General features: G+C 42.2%; 1 protein-coding gene across 1 annotated transcript in view; it reads left to right on the top strand.

Moving 5' to 3' along the window:
- The window catches only part of FBXL5 (F-box and leucine rich repeat protein 5), a 68,715-nt gene that overhangs the window by 37,790 nt on the left and 17,593 nt on the right, over positions 1-13,332 (top strand). The window contains exons 6-9 of the mRNA XM_019552971.1: positions 3,601-3,726; positions 5,816-5,964; positions 6,162-6,244; positions 7,556-8,281. Coding sequence (XP_019408516.1) covers positions 3,601-3,726; positions 5,816-5,964; positions 6,162-6,244; positions 7,556-8,281 — 1,084 coding nt within the window. The remainder of the gene's footprint in view (positions 1-3,600; positions 3,727-5,815; positions 5,965-6,161; positions 6,245-7,555; positions 8,282-13,332) is intronic.

Raw genomic sequence — 13,332 nt, 5'->3', positions numbered from 1 at the left:
GTGCAGTGTAGGCCCCAGAGAGGGCGGCAAGCGCGAGGAGTGCAGTGTAGGCCCCAGAGTGGGCGGCAAGCGTGAGAAGCGTGGCAGAGACCCCGAGAGGGGTGGGAAAGCCCAGAGATGGGCAAGAGGCCCCCTGAGGGGGCGAGGTGCGTAGAAAGAGTAAGACAGGTCCAGTGGGGTATAGCCTGGGCGAGACAAACCCGGAGGCGCAAGACAAGGGGGCGCTGGTTGTGAGGCTAACCCAGAGGCGCCTGGCAGGGCGCAGGGAGACGGAAGGACCAGATATTGTCCACGAAGAACTGCGAGGCTTGGGGCGTGCTAAAGGGGAGGTTGGAGGCACGCATCGCCCATAAGGCGGAACGGGGCATAGAGCGGAATAGTGTCCAAGGCGAGACAAAGCAGCCTCCCTTACTGAACTTACAACATCAGAGACGTGATGGGTGAGTTGAAGGTGCTGGATCACTTAATTGGACATGGCTGGGGGCGCTAGCGGGATCACGGCCGCCCCTGCACCCACTCCGTGACATAAATATTTTATATTGGTTACAGCTTTACGTTTTTAGTAGATAGAAGTGTAATAGATAACAAAACTTAATAGTGAAATACAAAGCATAAAGGAAAGCCATTCCTTTATGGCTTATAAAGACAGCCTCAAAAAAAGTTGTGCATGTGTTTCAGTTGTTTAAACACTAATTTTGGTTCTGGTTTTGGCTGGTAATCCTCTCCTAAAGAAGTTACAAGATGCTCAAACCTGAGCACTCAGTTGACTGGATAGGCATTTTTTTGGCAAAAGTTTAATTTTTTAAGCAAAATGCTTCACAAAACATTTTAGAATTGTGAGATTTTCTTTTAAAGATTTTCCTTCTTCGCTTGAGTTGAGCTTAAGGAAAGCTGCAGCTGAAATTTCAGTGGCTGGGGAAAGCAACTCAGGTTTTTGTCTGTGGGAAGTTGTTATATTTTAACTGAACACATTTAAGTGGATCACTTGAATTGCTGCACACCCTTGTGTGAACCATTTAGATTTGGTTTAGTGCTTGCTATAACTGGTTTGTATTGGTAAATTTACTGAACCAAATTATATGATTTAAGCAAAGAACAAACCATGTTGCCTGTGTAGGGTTTTGCACAAATTTAACTTGGTAGATGTGCAAACAGGTTAATCTGTCGCAAGCTGTGGACACATTTAGTGGAATCCTATCCAAACAGTGGCATATTTACCTTTGAATAAATCAGGGCTAAATTCAGTGCTTTCAAATAACTTTCAGTGCAGAGCCTTTGTTTCTCAGGCTTTAAAATGTACAACTTGTTCAATTGTACAAAACTACCACAGTGATTCAGGTTTGTTTTAGATTTTGCCTCTCCAGTCTGTGTTGGCAGTATTAGTTTTAAATACTGTAACTTTTCTAATCTAAGTAATATCACAGAGCAGGGGTGTCAAACACGGCCTACAGAATTGGTCATCTGGGCCATGAGAAGCTCTACGGACAAGACCACCCACCTCTGCAGGCCACATTCACTCCACAGGACTTGTCGTTGTAGCTGCTGGAGCCCCTGTAGCGGCAGCATGGAACCCTGCTGTTTTGGTGTGGTTCCAGAATCTAGGAGTAACACTCCCTTCCTCCCCACTCCCCTTATCCACCACCAAAATCAGAGCTTTTAGTCACCGCTGGGAACTAAGTTTGGTGGCAGGGGAAAAGTGGGGCGAATGGCAGCAGCTTTAATTCCTTGGCTTCTGGAGCTGCATCAAAGCAGCGGTTCTGGGAGCCATGAGGATTAATACTGATGTGGGCTCAAGCCCATGGGAGACCAGTGGGTTTGACACTCTCTCTTGCTTTAGAGCAGGGGCAGGCAATTACCGAGTTTTGGTAAGCTGCATGGGTAGCCCTATTCCTTGACAGGTGGCCCACCCCCTGGTCACTATCTTGTTACTAGAAGTCCCACCCCCTAACCCCTGACATTCGCCACCAGAAGTCCCTCCCCTTGCTCTCAGAAGTACTCCTTTCAGCAAGGGGTTTTGCTGCCTCAGAACCAGAAAAATACCAAATTATATTCTAAAAAGCGATCATCTACAACATTCATTAATTTGATTTCAAAAAATATTTTTGTCCTGATTTACATGCATTTGTGTAGTGTACATAGGGGTGATTGCACAGTAGCTTAAAATGAAGTCTTACACTTGTATATTGTGTGGGGGTGGATATAGGTTTGTGGGAGGTGTGGGTATGTTGGGGGTGGGTGAGTTTGAGGGGAGGGTGATGGGTTTGTGTATGGCAGTGTGAGGGGAAGTGTAGGTGCATGTGTATGGAGGGGTGTGTATGTGGGACTCGCATTACAAACACACGCACACTCTGGCCCCATGTCTGCACACGTGCACACTCTGGCCCCGTGCCTGCATGCGCACACATGCACACACTCTACTCCTGTGCCTGCAGACATGCGCATATTCTGCCTCTGTGCCTGCCTACATGTGCATACACACATACACATCCCTACTAGCGCAGTCCAGGGATGCAGCTGGGAGCCACAGCCACCTTTTGCTGGAGCAGGGCAGGGGCAAGAAAGCTGGGAACTGGCTGGGGGTGGCCAGGGCTGCTCAAGCCTGCAAGCCTGCCGAGGGCTCCCTCTGGGTCCTACTGTCCCTGTCTCCAGTCAGCTTTGAAAGGGAGCCAGGGCAAATAAATATTAATTTACTACATTTTTTAGGTGCTCCACAGGCTGGATAGAATGGCCTGGTGGGTCGGATTCAGCCTGCAGGCTGTATTTTGCCCACCCCTGCCTTATATATTGTAACAATTGAATATAAAGGACACAAGCAACAGCATCCAACCTCCCTTCCCCATCCCCGCCCCCCTCCAGCCCACCAAATAACAGCTACTCTACCAACCTCTTGTTTTACAGTAAGCACCTCTCAGCTAGTTGATCATCTCACTGCTACCATATAAGCTGTTCAAATAAGAAACGCGGTTAATTCATACCTGTCTGGCTGCCTTATAGAAAATGAGCTTTTCTAATGGAATGTATAATTGAGAACTTACAATCTGTAGATGCAGGAAGTAGGCTTGTTTTCTTCCACAGTGGTTGCCTTATGACTAAATGCCATGATCAGTAAATCCTGGGGATGTTTTTAATAAAAAAGAAACTTGCTGATTTAAGTCATTTCATGGATTTTCTGTGCAACGTCAGGGTTGATTACATCAAAGTTTAGTTTCTGAATTTTAGAATGAACAAAATCCAAATGTTTCATTGATAAGTTCTCCTATTCTGGAACATACCAGAGGAATAAATAAAAATCCAAAAAATTAGATCCCACTTAAAGGCAGAACAGTACATTAACTTAACAGTGACTGCAGGGGCAGATCCAGAGGGAGCACAGTGGTGCAGTTTCACCCTCTTTAGGACCATACTACAAGAGCAGCAGCTGATCTAAAGGCTCATTCCAATTTCAAGAAATGTTAAGTTAAAAAAAAAAATAAAAAAATCCTAAATGTCATTTCCTTAGACCCTAACATATAAAATCAAATTATTATTGGAATTTTCATTTTTAAAGACCAAATGTTTCTTACAATATTTTTTAATTTATTTCCTTTTTTGGCTGGGTAGGTGACTGGTACAGTGGTCCTGCAGATGATCTTGAGACAGAACCTGATGAGGAATGGGTAAAAAATAGAAAAGATGAAAGTCGTGCTTTTCAGGAGTGGGATGAAGATGCTGATGTAGATGAATCTGGTAAGCAAAATCTAAATCCAGTTGCTATGAAAATTCATTCATGATAAAGAAACAGAAATCTTGAAGAGTTGCTATCACACAGCTATAATTTTACAGAGGCAAATACAGATAACTTTAAAAAGAACAAAACTTTATCTTAATTGTTTTTATTATACACGCTGTTATGAATAAATGGCAGTGCATATAACCTAGTTTGAATCTGAACTTTATTGGCCAGTTTCAGCTGGCAGCTGTAAATGAAGATTAAACTGCTATGCTTAAAATTAAATGAATTCTTTACTTAGTCTTAGGTGTTTAGCTCACAGCTTTTATATGTTGTGGGGTATAGTAGGTCTCCAGATATATTTGCTCTGTACAGGCATACCTCGGAGATATTGCGGGTTCGGTTCCAGTCCACCGCAATAAAGCGAATATCGCAATAAAGCGAGTAACACGAATTTTTTGGTTTCCCAGTGCGTATAAAAGTTATGTTTACACTATACTGTAGTCTAAGTGTGCAATAGCATTATGTCTAAAAAAAAAAATGTACATACTTTAATTAAAAAATACTTTATTGCTAAAAAGGCTAACCATCATGGAAAAATGGCACCGATAGATTTGCTTGACGCAAGGTTGCCACAAACCTTCAATTTGTAAAAAACGCAATATCTGCGAAGCGCAATAAAGCGAAGCGCAATAAAACGAGTAGATGCCTGTATTAGCTATTTATACTTTATTTTTCTTTACAAAGGCAAAGCAGTAGAAGCATCTTCCACCTCCATTGTTGGTACTCAGTTGCCTCTCAGTTAAAACAAACAAACAAACAAAAAAACCCCAAAAAAACAAATGTCAAAAACAACATAAGTCATTTAAAAAAAATCTGCGATTTGATAGCTGCAAATTTTATGACTTTGTGCTACTGTAGCCTGGCTGTAAATTATGCTTCCTATCTCAAATTTGGCTGCCTCCTTTCCAGCTCTCTGCTTTTTTCATCATGAATTGAACATTGGGAGGGCAAGGTTGTAGGTGTTTTATTCTAGCCTTTTCTCTTTGACAAAAGTTCCCCATCTCAAAGATGAAATTTAGAGTAGTACTTCCCTTTTGGTATGCAAGTTCCATGATAAAACTGACATTAAAAATATTGTGGTAGAAAGACTATGATCTTGGAATCCTTTTGGGTACAATGGTACTTTTTGATGGCATACTATAGTTTTCTTACTGCTAGCACTCTTTGAGTCTGCAGACTGCTGTCTGCTTTGTAGACCACAACCATGATCCTGTGTAATCTCTGGTCTGATCAGTTCAGTGTGCCATATGTGGGATTATCAATGCAGAGGTAATTGGCAGCTTTACCTGCTGCATGGTAAGTATTGTCAGTCCTTGTGTATTAATAAGTATGATGTGCTGTCTGTAATTAGTAAAATATTTAATTTCTGTGCTTCTAATTTAATAGTAGTGAATGGTATTTGAATTACAACTCAAATGAGTGTTCGTTTGTGTCTTGTCTCTAACAAGAGTCAGCTTGTCTCTAAGAAGTGGTGCTGGCTCCTACCCTGGGGGTCTTTAAGAGGAGGTTAGATGAACACCTTGCTGGGGTCGTTTGACCCCAGTACTCTTTCCTGCCCTGGCAGGGGGTCAGACTAGATGATCTACTCAAGTCCCTTCCGATCCTAGAAACTATGAAACTATGAAGACACAGTGAGCCTCAACCAATTCCAGAATTTTTGGTGTGAGAGGGCCACAAAACACAGAGTATTGTGCACTTTGCTTGTTTGATTATGGTGGTGTTTTAAGGTTTTGGAAGCAATCTGTAAAGTTCGAAATTATGCACAATCTGTAAGACACATTCCTCAGCCTTTCTGAGCTCTTTAGCAGCAAGATAAACCGGTGGTAGACCCACATCTTTGCAGCCTGCTCTCTGGAGCCAGATTTCAGTAAAACTTGTGTTTTTATTAATTTCTTCTTTGCATTATTTCAGGTACAAAATTTGTAGGCTTTCGAAACCTATGGTTTGTAAATCCTGGATGTAAGAAGGTGAGATGAACTTTAAATTGATCAAAATTCATTATTAATTTTTTGTTGTTTTTTTCCTCTCTCATTTATTTTGTAGAAGAGGCTGCGGAAGAGTCGCTTGCCATTAATGTAGCACAGAAGGAAAAACATTTACTTCATGGCTTAATTCATAATGTTCTCCCATATGTGGGCACTTCAGTGAAATCACTAGTACTGGCCTACAGTTCAGCAATTTCTAGCAAAATGGCAAGTATTGTCAACCCTTGTATGTTAATAAGTATGGTGTGCCATCTGTAATCAGTACAGATATTTAATTGCTGTGCTTTTAATTTAAAAGTGAATGGTGTTTGAGTTGCAACTCAAATTAACTGTTCATTTGTCTTGTCTCCGTGGTTTCCCGTATAAGCTGCTTGCATTATTTCTGTTTGCTCTTCCTTTTCTAGGTTAGACAGATCTTGGAACTGTGTCCTAACTTGGAATATTTGGATTTAACTCAAACTGATATTTCAGACTCTGCATTTGAAAGGTTAGCTACTTGATTTTAAAACATAGTATTTATAGATTTTTTTTTTCCTGTTGAAACAGCATCAGCATTGCAGTGACCAGTACAGAACTTATACTTCAGTAACCAACAGTCACATTAAAGTAACATTAATTTTATACCTAACAGCAAGCAAAGCTTATAACCTTGGAATGGAACGTATGTAAAAGCTTTTGTTGTTTTACTGTTGTACAGAATCCTGAATATAACCATGCATAAAAACTGAATTGGGTTGTAATATTAAAACTCACTCTTGAAGGTTACCTAGGCTGTGTATTGACTCAGATTTTTTTTCCCTGTTGCTCTAGGGCTGATATAGCTTAATATTTGGAGTGCAACTATTTGTAATGTGCAATCAGGTAGAATAGAGCTCTGTTCATAAGGACTTCTGTTGAGTTTTACAGAAAAGGCTGCAGAAATTTTATTGACTTCAGTGAGGTACTAGAGACGTGAGGCCTGCACTAGTTTGTTACGTCTTTGTGTAGTTTTAGAGTCTAAAATTACATGTTTCAGTAGCCAGTGTGTTCTCATGTGGGGATTATGAGGATTACAGGGTCTATGAGATACTATTAGAGTTTGTAACCAGTGAGAGAGACTTCCTAGTATATGTAGGGTCTATTTCATATGTTGAACAGGTAACAATACTTTGTCAGCTGTGCTAGAAAATATTACAGCTTCCTAAAAGCTAAAAGCAGTGAGCTCTCTAGAAAGATGCAGTTTCTGTGGAAGTTACTTGATGCAGAGTACTTAATTTCTGTCAGAAGAACAAAGACCCTTGTGCCTCCCACAAGACAGTGAGCCTCAACCATCTCCACCCACATCATTTTGTCAGGCATCTGGTGATAGTTACAGTCCTTGCCCAGGGTACTGTGAAGATGCAACTACATTATTTCTCTTGTCTACAGGCTGCCTTGTAAATCTGTTAAACAGTTGTGGATCTCTGAGGGCTAATGTTCCTATTTTACCATTCTATTTTGCAGTAATGTTATTGAATATGTTGTATTCTCTGTTCCTTTAGATGAACTTAGCCTTTTTGGGTGCGTACACATCAGTTCTTACGGCAATTGTGCTTTGAGCAGGGGGCTGGAGTAGATGACCTCCTGAGGTCCCTTCCAACCCTAATTTTCTATGATTCTAATGAATTATTTTCTCTAGTTCTTTCAGAGCTGAAGCAATTGAAGTATAAATATTAGTATTAGAATTTAATTTCTTTGTGGAAGCCAGACTCTTTCTTGCCTAGAGAAATTGTTTGTAAAATCTTTATTACCATAACTGCACACACTTTTCTAATTTCAGTTGGTCTTGGGTTGGCTGTTGCCAGAGTCTTCGCCATCTTGATCTGTCTGGTTGTGAAAAAATCACAGATGTGGCCATGGAGAGGATTTCTAGAGCTTTGGGAATCCTGTCAGCTCACAACAGCAAAGGAGCACCAAAAATTTGCAGAAACAGGAACGTGAAGACTGTGTGGCGAAACAAGGACAATGCTATGCAGTCCAACAAGAAATATACTTGTTTGCGTGACATAAATAATGAAAATCTTATTGAGGGAGAAGGTAACGAGCATAATTGGAGTAAGCCTGTCAGCTCTGAAGGGTTCAGCTCTGCCTATGTCTGGATGTTAGATTCAGATGATCTGGCTGATATTGAAGATGCTGCAGAATGGCGACGCAGAAATGTCGAGGGACTTTGTTTGATGGAACCAGCATCTAATCTTAGTTGTTCAGCATCTTGTTATAATAAAGACATTTTTGGACTAAGGACTACTGTCTGTTGGCAGCAGCATTGTGCTTCTGCTGCCTTGACATATTGCGGACACTCATTTTGTTGTGCTGGAACGGCACTAAGAACTATACGAGCACTTCCAGAGCCCTCTGCACTGTGTAAAAAAACAGCAAGGACTAGACAGTCAGAGGGAAAAGACTTGGCATACTCTGGGTGTGAAAAATCAGATGAAGAGACTGCACGAAGTCTTCAGTTCCTCAGTCTGTCTGGATGTTACCAGATCACAGATCGTGGTCTCAGGTGAGAAGTTGATAACTGAAGTCAAAGAGCACCTCATATTTCTTGTGTTTGTTGATATCAATTGGCTGATGATAGTGTGAGTCTTTTCAGGAAACTGTCCAGTTTGTTTTTGAAACACTCATTCAGAAAATTAAAAATAGACGTGTTCTCCTTTCAGTGCTAGTCCATTTGCATATTTCCATTGTAGGTACATAAGCATATCAAGCACTAAAGCTTGGAGTGCTCTTTGTACTGTAACAGTACCCATATGGTATGTATATATTCTGCCTCTTGTGCTCTGCGCTGAATGTGTAAAGGAAGCCGTGTACAGGCTTATAAGTAGTTTCAGTGGGAGGTCTGCATCCCTGCCATCCAGAGTTTTTCTCAATCACCTTGGCTTGAGGGCATTCTCTTTTCACCGCATTCAGCTTACAGGTTTTGGTAAGCCTTGTGCCTTTTCTTATGTACTCTTGAGAGTACATTTCTTACCCCTTTTTACTTTTTCCCTCTTTTTCTGTCTCTGTCCTCCGGCAGCCTCCTATGCCTGCTCTGCTGTACGCACGTTTCAGCTGTGTGGGGACAATGGGTTTTGTCCAGTGCACTGGGATGTTTCCCAGCACACCTGTTCTACTTCATTTGGTGACATCTATTTATACTTTTATAGGGAATGTGCACATGTAAACACACAAAGGAGAAGGAAAAGTCCTTTATTACTGACCTGAGGTTTTTTGAGATGTATTTCCAATTTACACCTACATTTTCTGTTTTGGGAGACCTGACGGCCTGGGATTTTGTGGCTGAAAGGGAACTGAGGCAGAATTAATACAGTACCTTTTTATGACCTAAGTACAGAGCATGGGAGACGCAAGGAAACCTAGGGCTCCTATACACGTGCAGGGACCTTGTTCCACTGTGCTGGAACAGACTCGATGTTGGAGTGTCAGTGCAGACTCGAGCACAGAAATTAATGCAATCCAGCAGCCTCCAGCATCATGTGTATCAGTGTCCCTGTGTTGAAAAATGGTGACTGGGCACTTTAAACTAAAGTTTGTTTAGTGAGTTTTAGTTCAAGTTGCCCCGCTGCCATTTTTCAGCATGGAGGCACCGATACATGCGACTCTTTGGGCACTTTTAATTAGTGCGGCTCTCCAAGCTGCGCTAATTAAAGGACCCCCAAACACCTCTCAGAGCACATGTATCAACACCCCTACACACAAAACTGGTACTACTCAGGCAAAAAAAAAGCTTCCTAGCTCAAGGAATTGCAGCACATGTGCAGTGGAACTGTGTATAGACAGTGTACTCCATTTGCTGGTAAGTATCATATTGATTTGCATACCATATGCATCTTTTCCCTGAAAATTGACTATCCAAAGTTAGGATATGTGTCTTAAGCAAGCAAACTGATTTCTGTGGCAGAATGGAGGCAGGGGGGTGCTGAAATGGTGGCAGGGGGCAGTAGCAGATCACCCATGGCTGATTTCTTTGGCCTAATGAAGCAGGAGCAGAGTCGGTCATTAGCATTACTCTCCCTCTCCTGGCTGCGGGGTTAACAGCTACAGGTTGACTCTGGGTTGACAGTAGTGGTATTGTCTGAGCAGTAGGGGAAAAGTGACACTGATAGCTGGACTCCACCTCTGCTCCAAGTGGCTGGGGGGGGTGGTAGTTAGCCCTGGGGGAGCTGGTCTCTGGAAAAATCTTGTTTTAAATTCATTCTGCCTTCCCAAAACAAGGTGCATCTCTTATGTAGGGGTGTGCGGTATGTCAGTTAATTTAGTAACTATGTTTGAGCAGATACCATTCAATGTTGCACTGTCAGCTCATATACGGGTCTGCAGGAGTGTGCTGCTACCACAACTAACAAAAAAAGAAAGAGAATGAAAATATTTTTTTACATGGGGCAGTGTTTGGAGAAAAAAGCCAGGGTGGTTTTGTAGTTGTGCAACCTCTAGGAACACAATAATTAGAACTGGGTATTTGAAAATTCAGAAAGATGTAAACTGTGAGAACTCCCTGAGCTCTTCTTTCCTCAAAAGCTATTCCATATGATGAGGAAATCTCCAGAGTACTGCTGTGCAGTCGGCTTAATTTAGGTGTGTAAGTTGAGACATTCCTCCATTCTCATAAAAATATGAAATGCATTCACATAGAGATTTATTGTTTTATAAAACGACCTTTGTTTTTGACATAATATATAAGGTTTCATGCTGTTACTTTTTCAGTTTTTATAATTGAATAGAATTTTTGACTTGTAACACTCTTTGAAAATTTGCTGCAGCTTTTCCATGGGAGAAATTTTTTTCTTCCCTCAGACGATATCTGTCTAAAGTTGCATTGACATTTAATTAAACAATAGTTTAGGGTAGCCTTTGTGTCATGAGATTTAGTTGTTAATGATGTACAAGCATTCAACAAGAAATTTATTGCTAGGTTTTCTTGCTTAGTTTAATTTTTAGTTATATATAGGCAGGTTTTCAAAAATCTAAAAGAGTAGTAAAAATGTCCTTTAAAATGTGGATATTAAAATAACTTCCTTAGTTTAGGGAAAACTGAAAAGGTTTCTTAATATGCAATATAGCATCTGTTAAGACTTTCAGTTGAGTAGGGCTATTGTGTGTTCTTACACTGCTGGTCCAAGTGTGGTACCTGAGGTTTCAGTAGTACATTAAGTAGTATGACTAGCTCTTTTCAGGCTTTCCCCATTGAGAGAAGTGTTTGCTGTGGTGTCATGATTTCAGTGGGTGTTTAGGGGGAGTTATAAGGGTGTGTTGCTTTGTATTATTAGAGAAAGAAAAATCAAAGGTTTGTGAGGCTTCAGATTCCTTTCACAGCCCTGTACAGGTCTCTCTCCCGTGCAGTGGGCTTTATACTTCTACAAAGTTTCATTGGGCTTGAGGAATTTAGTTAATGACCATGGTTTTCATTTCAGAAGCTTTGACAGTTTTAAAGATTTCAATCCAGGCCATGTAGTGTCTTGAAGATACAGACTGAAACAAGATCTTGAACTTTAATTTGGAATTCTCTGAAGCAACCATAATAGAGTGATGTGTTTCAAGTAACTTAGTACTAAGTGTTTGAAGACTTCACATCTAATATATGTATTTGCATTGCTGTAGTCCAGCTGGGAAACATGAAAACATGGATAACTAAGGCATTGTTGTCATCTGTCTGAAGGAGATATTCTAGCCCAGTGTTTGTCAGACTGGGCCATGATGTACCCCTGGAGATATCTGGCAAACTTTTAGAAGCTACATGGGAGGAGGAAATGGCAAATCCGAAAAAAGAAAAGGGAGAAATGTAAGTGCAGGAACAGGGAGAAAAAAGCCAATGGAAACCAATTGTACAGTATCTCTTAGGCCTTGGCCAAATTCAGAATCCTGCAAAGAGGTGTGTGGCAATAGCAACATGCACTGAAGGGGTGGCTGCACCCCTGCTCCCCCCTTATGAGGACAGGGAGACTAGCAGTAGGACACTTTATTTTAAGTCTGGTAAGACAGTAAAAATAATTTCCTCCTCCCTCCCATTCTCCTGTGTTCTCCCCTCCCCCCCCATATCTTTCCTCTTATCCCCTCCCTCCCATGTCTTTCCTTCCTTGTCTCTTTGCTGCTGCTGTCCCCAGCTGGCCGAGGGGCTGGGGGCGGTCTCTGGAGCTGCTCCTATCCTGTGGGGCTGCACAGGGAGCCAGGTTTAGATACAACAATGACAGCTGACAGGTTCCCTTCCCTTGTTCCTGTTCTTGGGCAGGCAGAGAATACCCAGGGGGACTAGGCACAGAGGAGGAACCTGCCTGCCATGGCTGCTGTTCCTGGCTGAGCCCAGCCCTGTGTGGAGCCTAGCTGGAGTGGACAGCAGCAGCTCTGGAACTTCCAGCCCAGCCTCAGGAGAGCTGGAGACAATGCAGCAGTGCGTGGGAGAGGTGGGGAAGGAAGGATGGGGAAAGGAGCATGCTGCTGGGCCTGGAGTGGAAGGGAGAGAGGGATTCTTACTTGCTTCTGGGACTTAAAGGAAAAGTCCTTGGCAGTTACTCCCCTGGTGTGGTGGACTGAAGTGAAGGTGAGTTTGTTGCACTGCATGTCCTGATCTGTCTCATTGCACCTCCCCTATCCTAAGTGTCTGGCAAATGTTGCATTTTTCACATGATTAACATACTACCAGCCTCAAAGATGTTACTCATTAAATGTGGACCATCTTTGCAGCTGGTTTGTATGATGTCTTAATTTGAACATACAGCATGTTATATATTCAGTGATAGGGCTTGGCTTGACACCTTCAGTGTCCCAGGGTACAATACTCCATGCCCCCTATCTATCCAGTGAACAAACTGGCCTTGTGCTAGGGCCCTAACCTATTCCAGAGCAATAACCAGGACTGTCAAGTACATTCTGCAGCAACCCATAGTAGGGGCAGGGCATGCTTACCGTCCCTTCACCTTTGCAGTGGAACTAGGGCTATGCTCAGAGGCATGGGCCCTTTTTACTGATTGTGTAGGATTTGGGATCAGGACAATGAGGTAGATGAGGTTTTCTTTAGACAATTAGCGGAAGTTTCCAGATCTCAGGCCCTAGTTCTAATGGGGGACTTCAATCACCCTGACATGCTGGGAAGGCAATAAAGGAGTGCACAGGCAATCCAGGAAGTTTTCAGAGTGTGTAGCGGATAAGTTCTTGGCACAAGTGTTGAAGAGCTGTGCTCTTCTTCAGCTGCTGGTTAAAAACAGGCAACAAGTGGTGGGGGAATGTAGAAGTCGATGGCAGTCTGGGCAGAAGTGACCACGAGATGATCAAGTTCAGGATACTGACAAAAGGAAGAAAGGAGAGCAACAGAGTGTTGTCACTAACTCAAACCTCCTTAAGTATGGCCTTTCCTGGGAAGCCAGTCTCAAGGAGAAAGGAGTCCAGGAGAGCTGGTTGTATTTTTAAAGGAACTAGAGGTACACTGATGAAGATTTTTCTGGCCGATACCAATGGCTGATTATTAGCCAGCCCTATTTAGCTGATACCAGTCTAATAGCTGATATGTAGCCTTGCAGTTTGGAGAGCAACATCCAGCTAGTAAATCAAAGTGGGGGTGGG

This window comes from Crocodylus porosus, unplaced genomic scaffold (assembly GCF_001723895.1).
Source record: "Crocodylus porosus isolate Cpor-Errol unplaced genomic scaffold, CroPor_comp1, whole genome shotgun sequence".
NCBI lineage: Eukaryota > Metazoa > Chordata > Crocodylia > Crocodylidae > Crocodylus > Crocodylus porosus.
The sequence above is the reverse complement of the archived record's forward strand: the minus strand, read 5'-3'. Positions and strand labels throughout refer to the sequence as shown.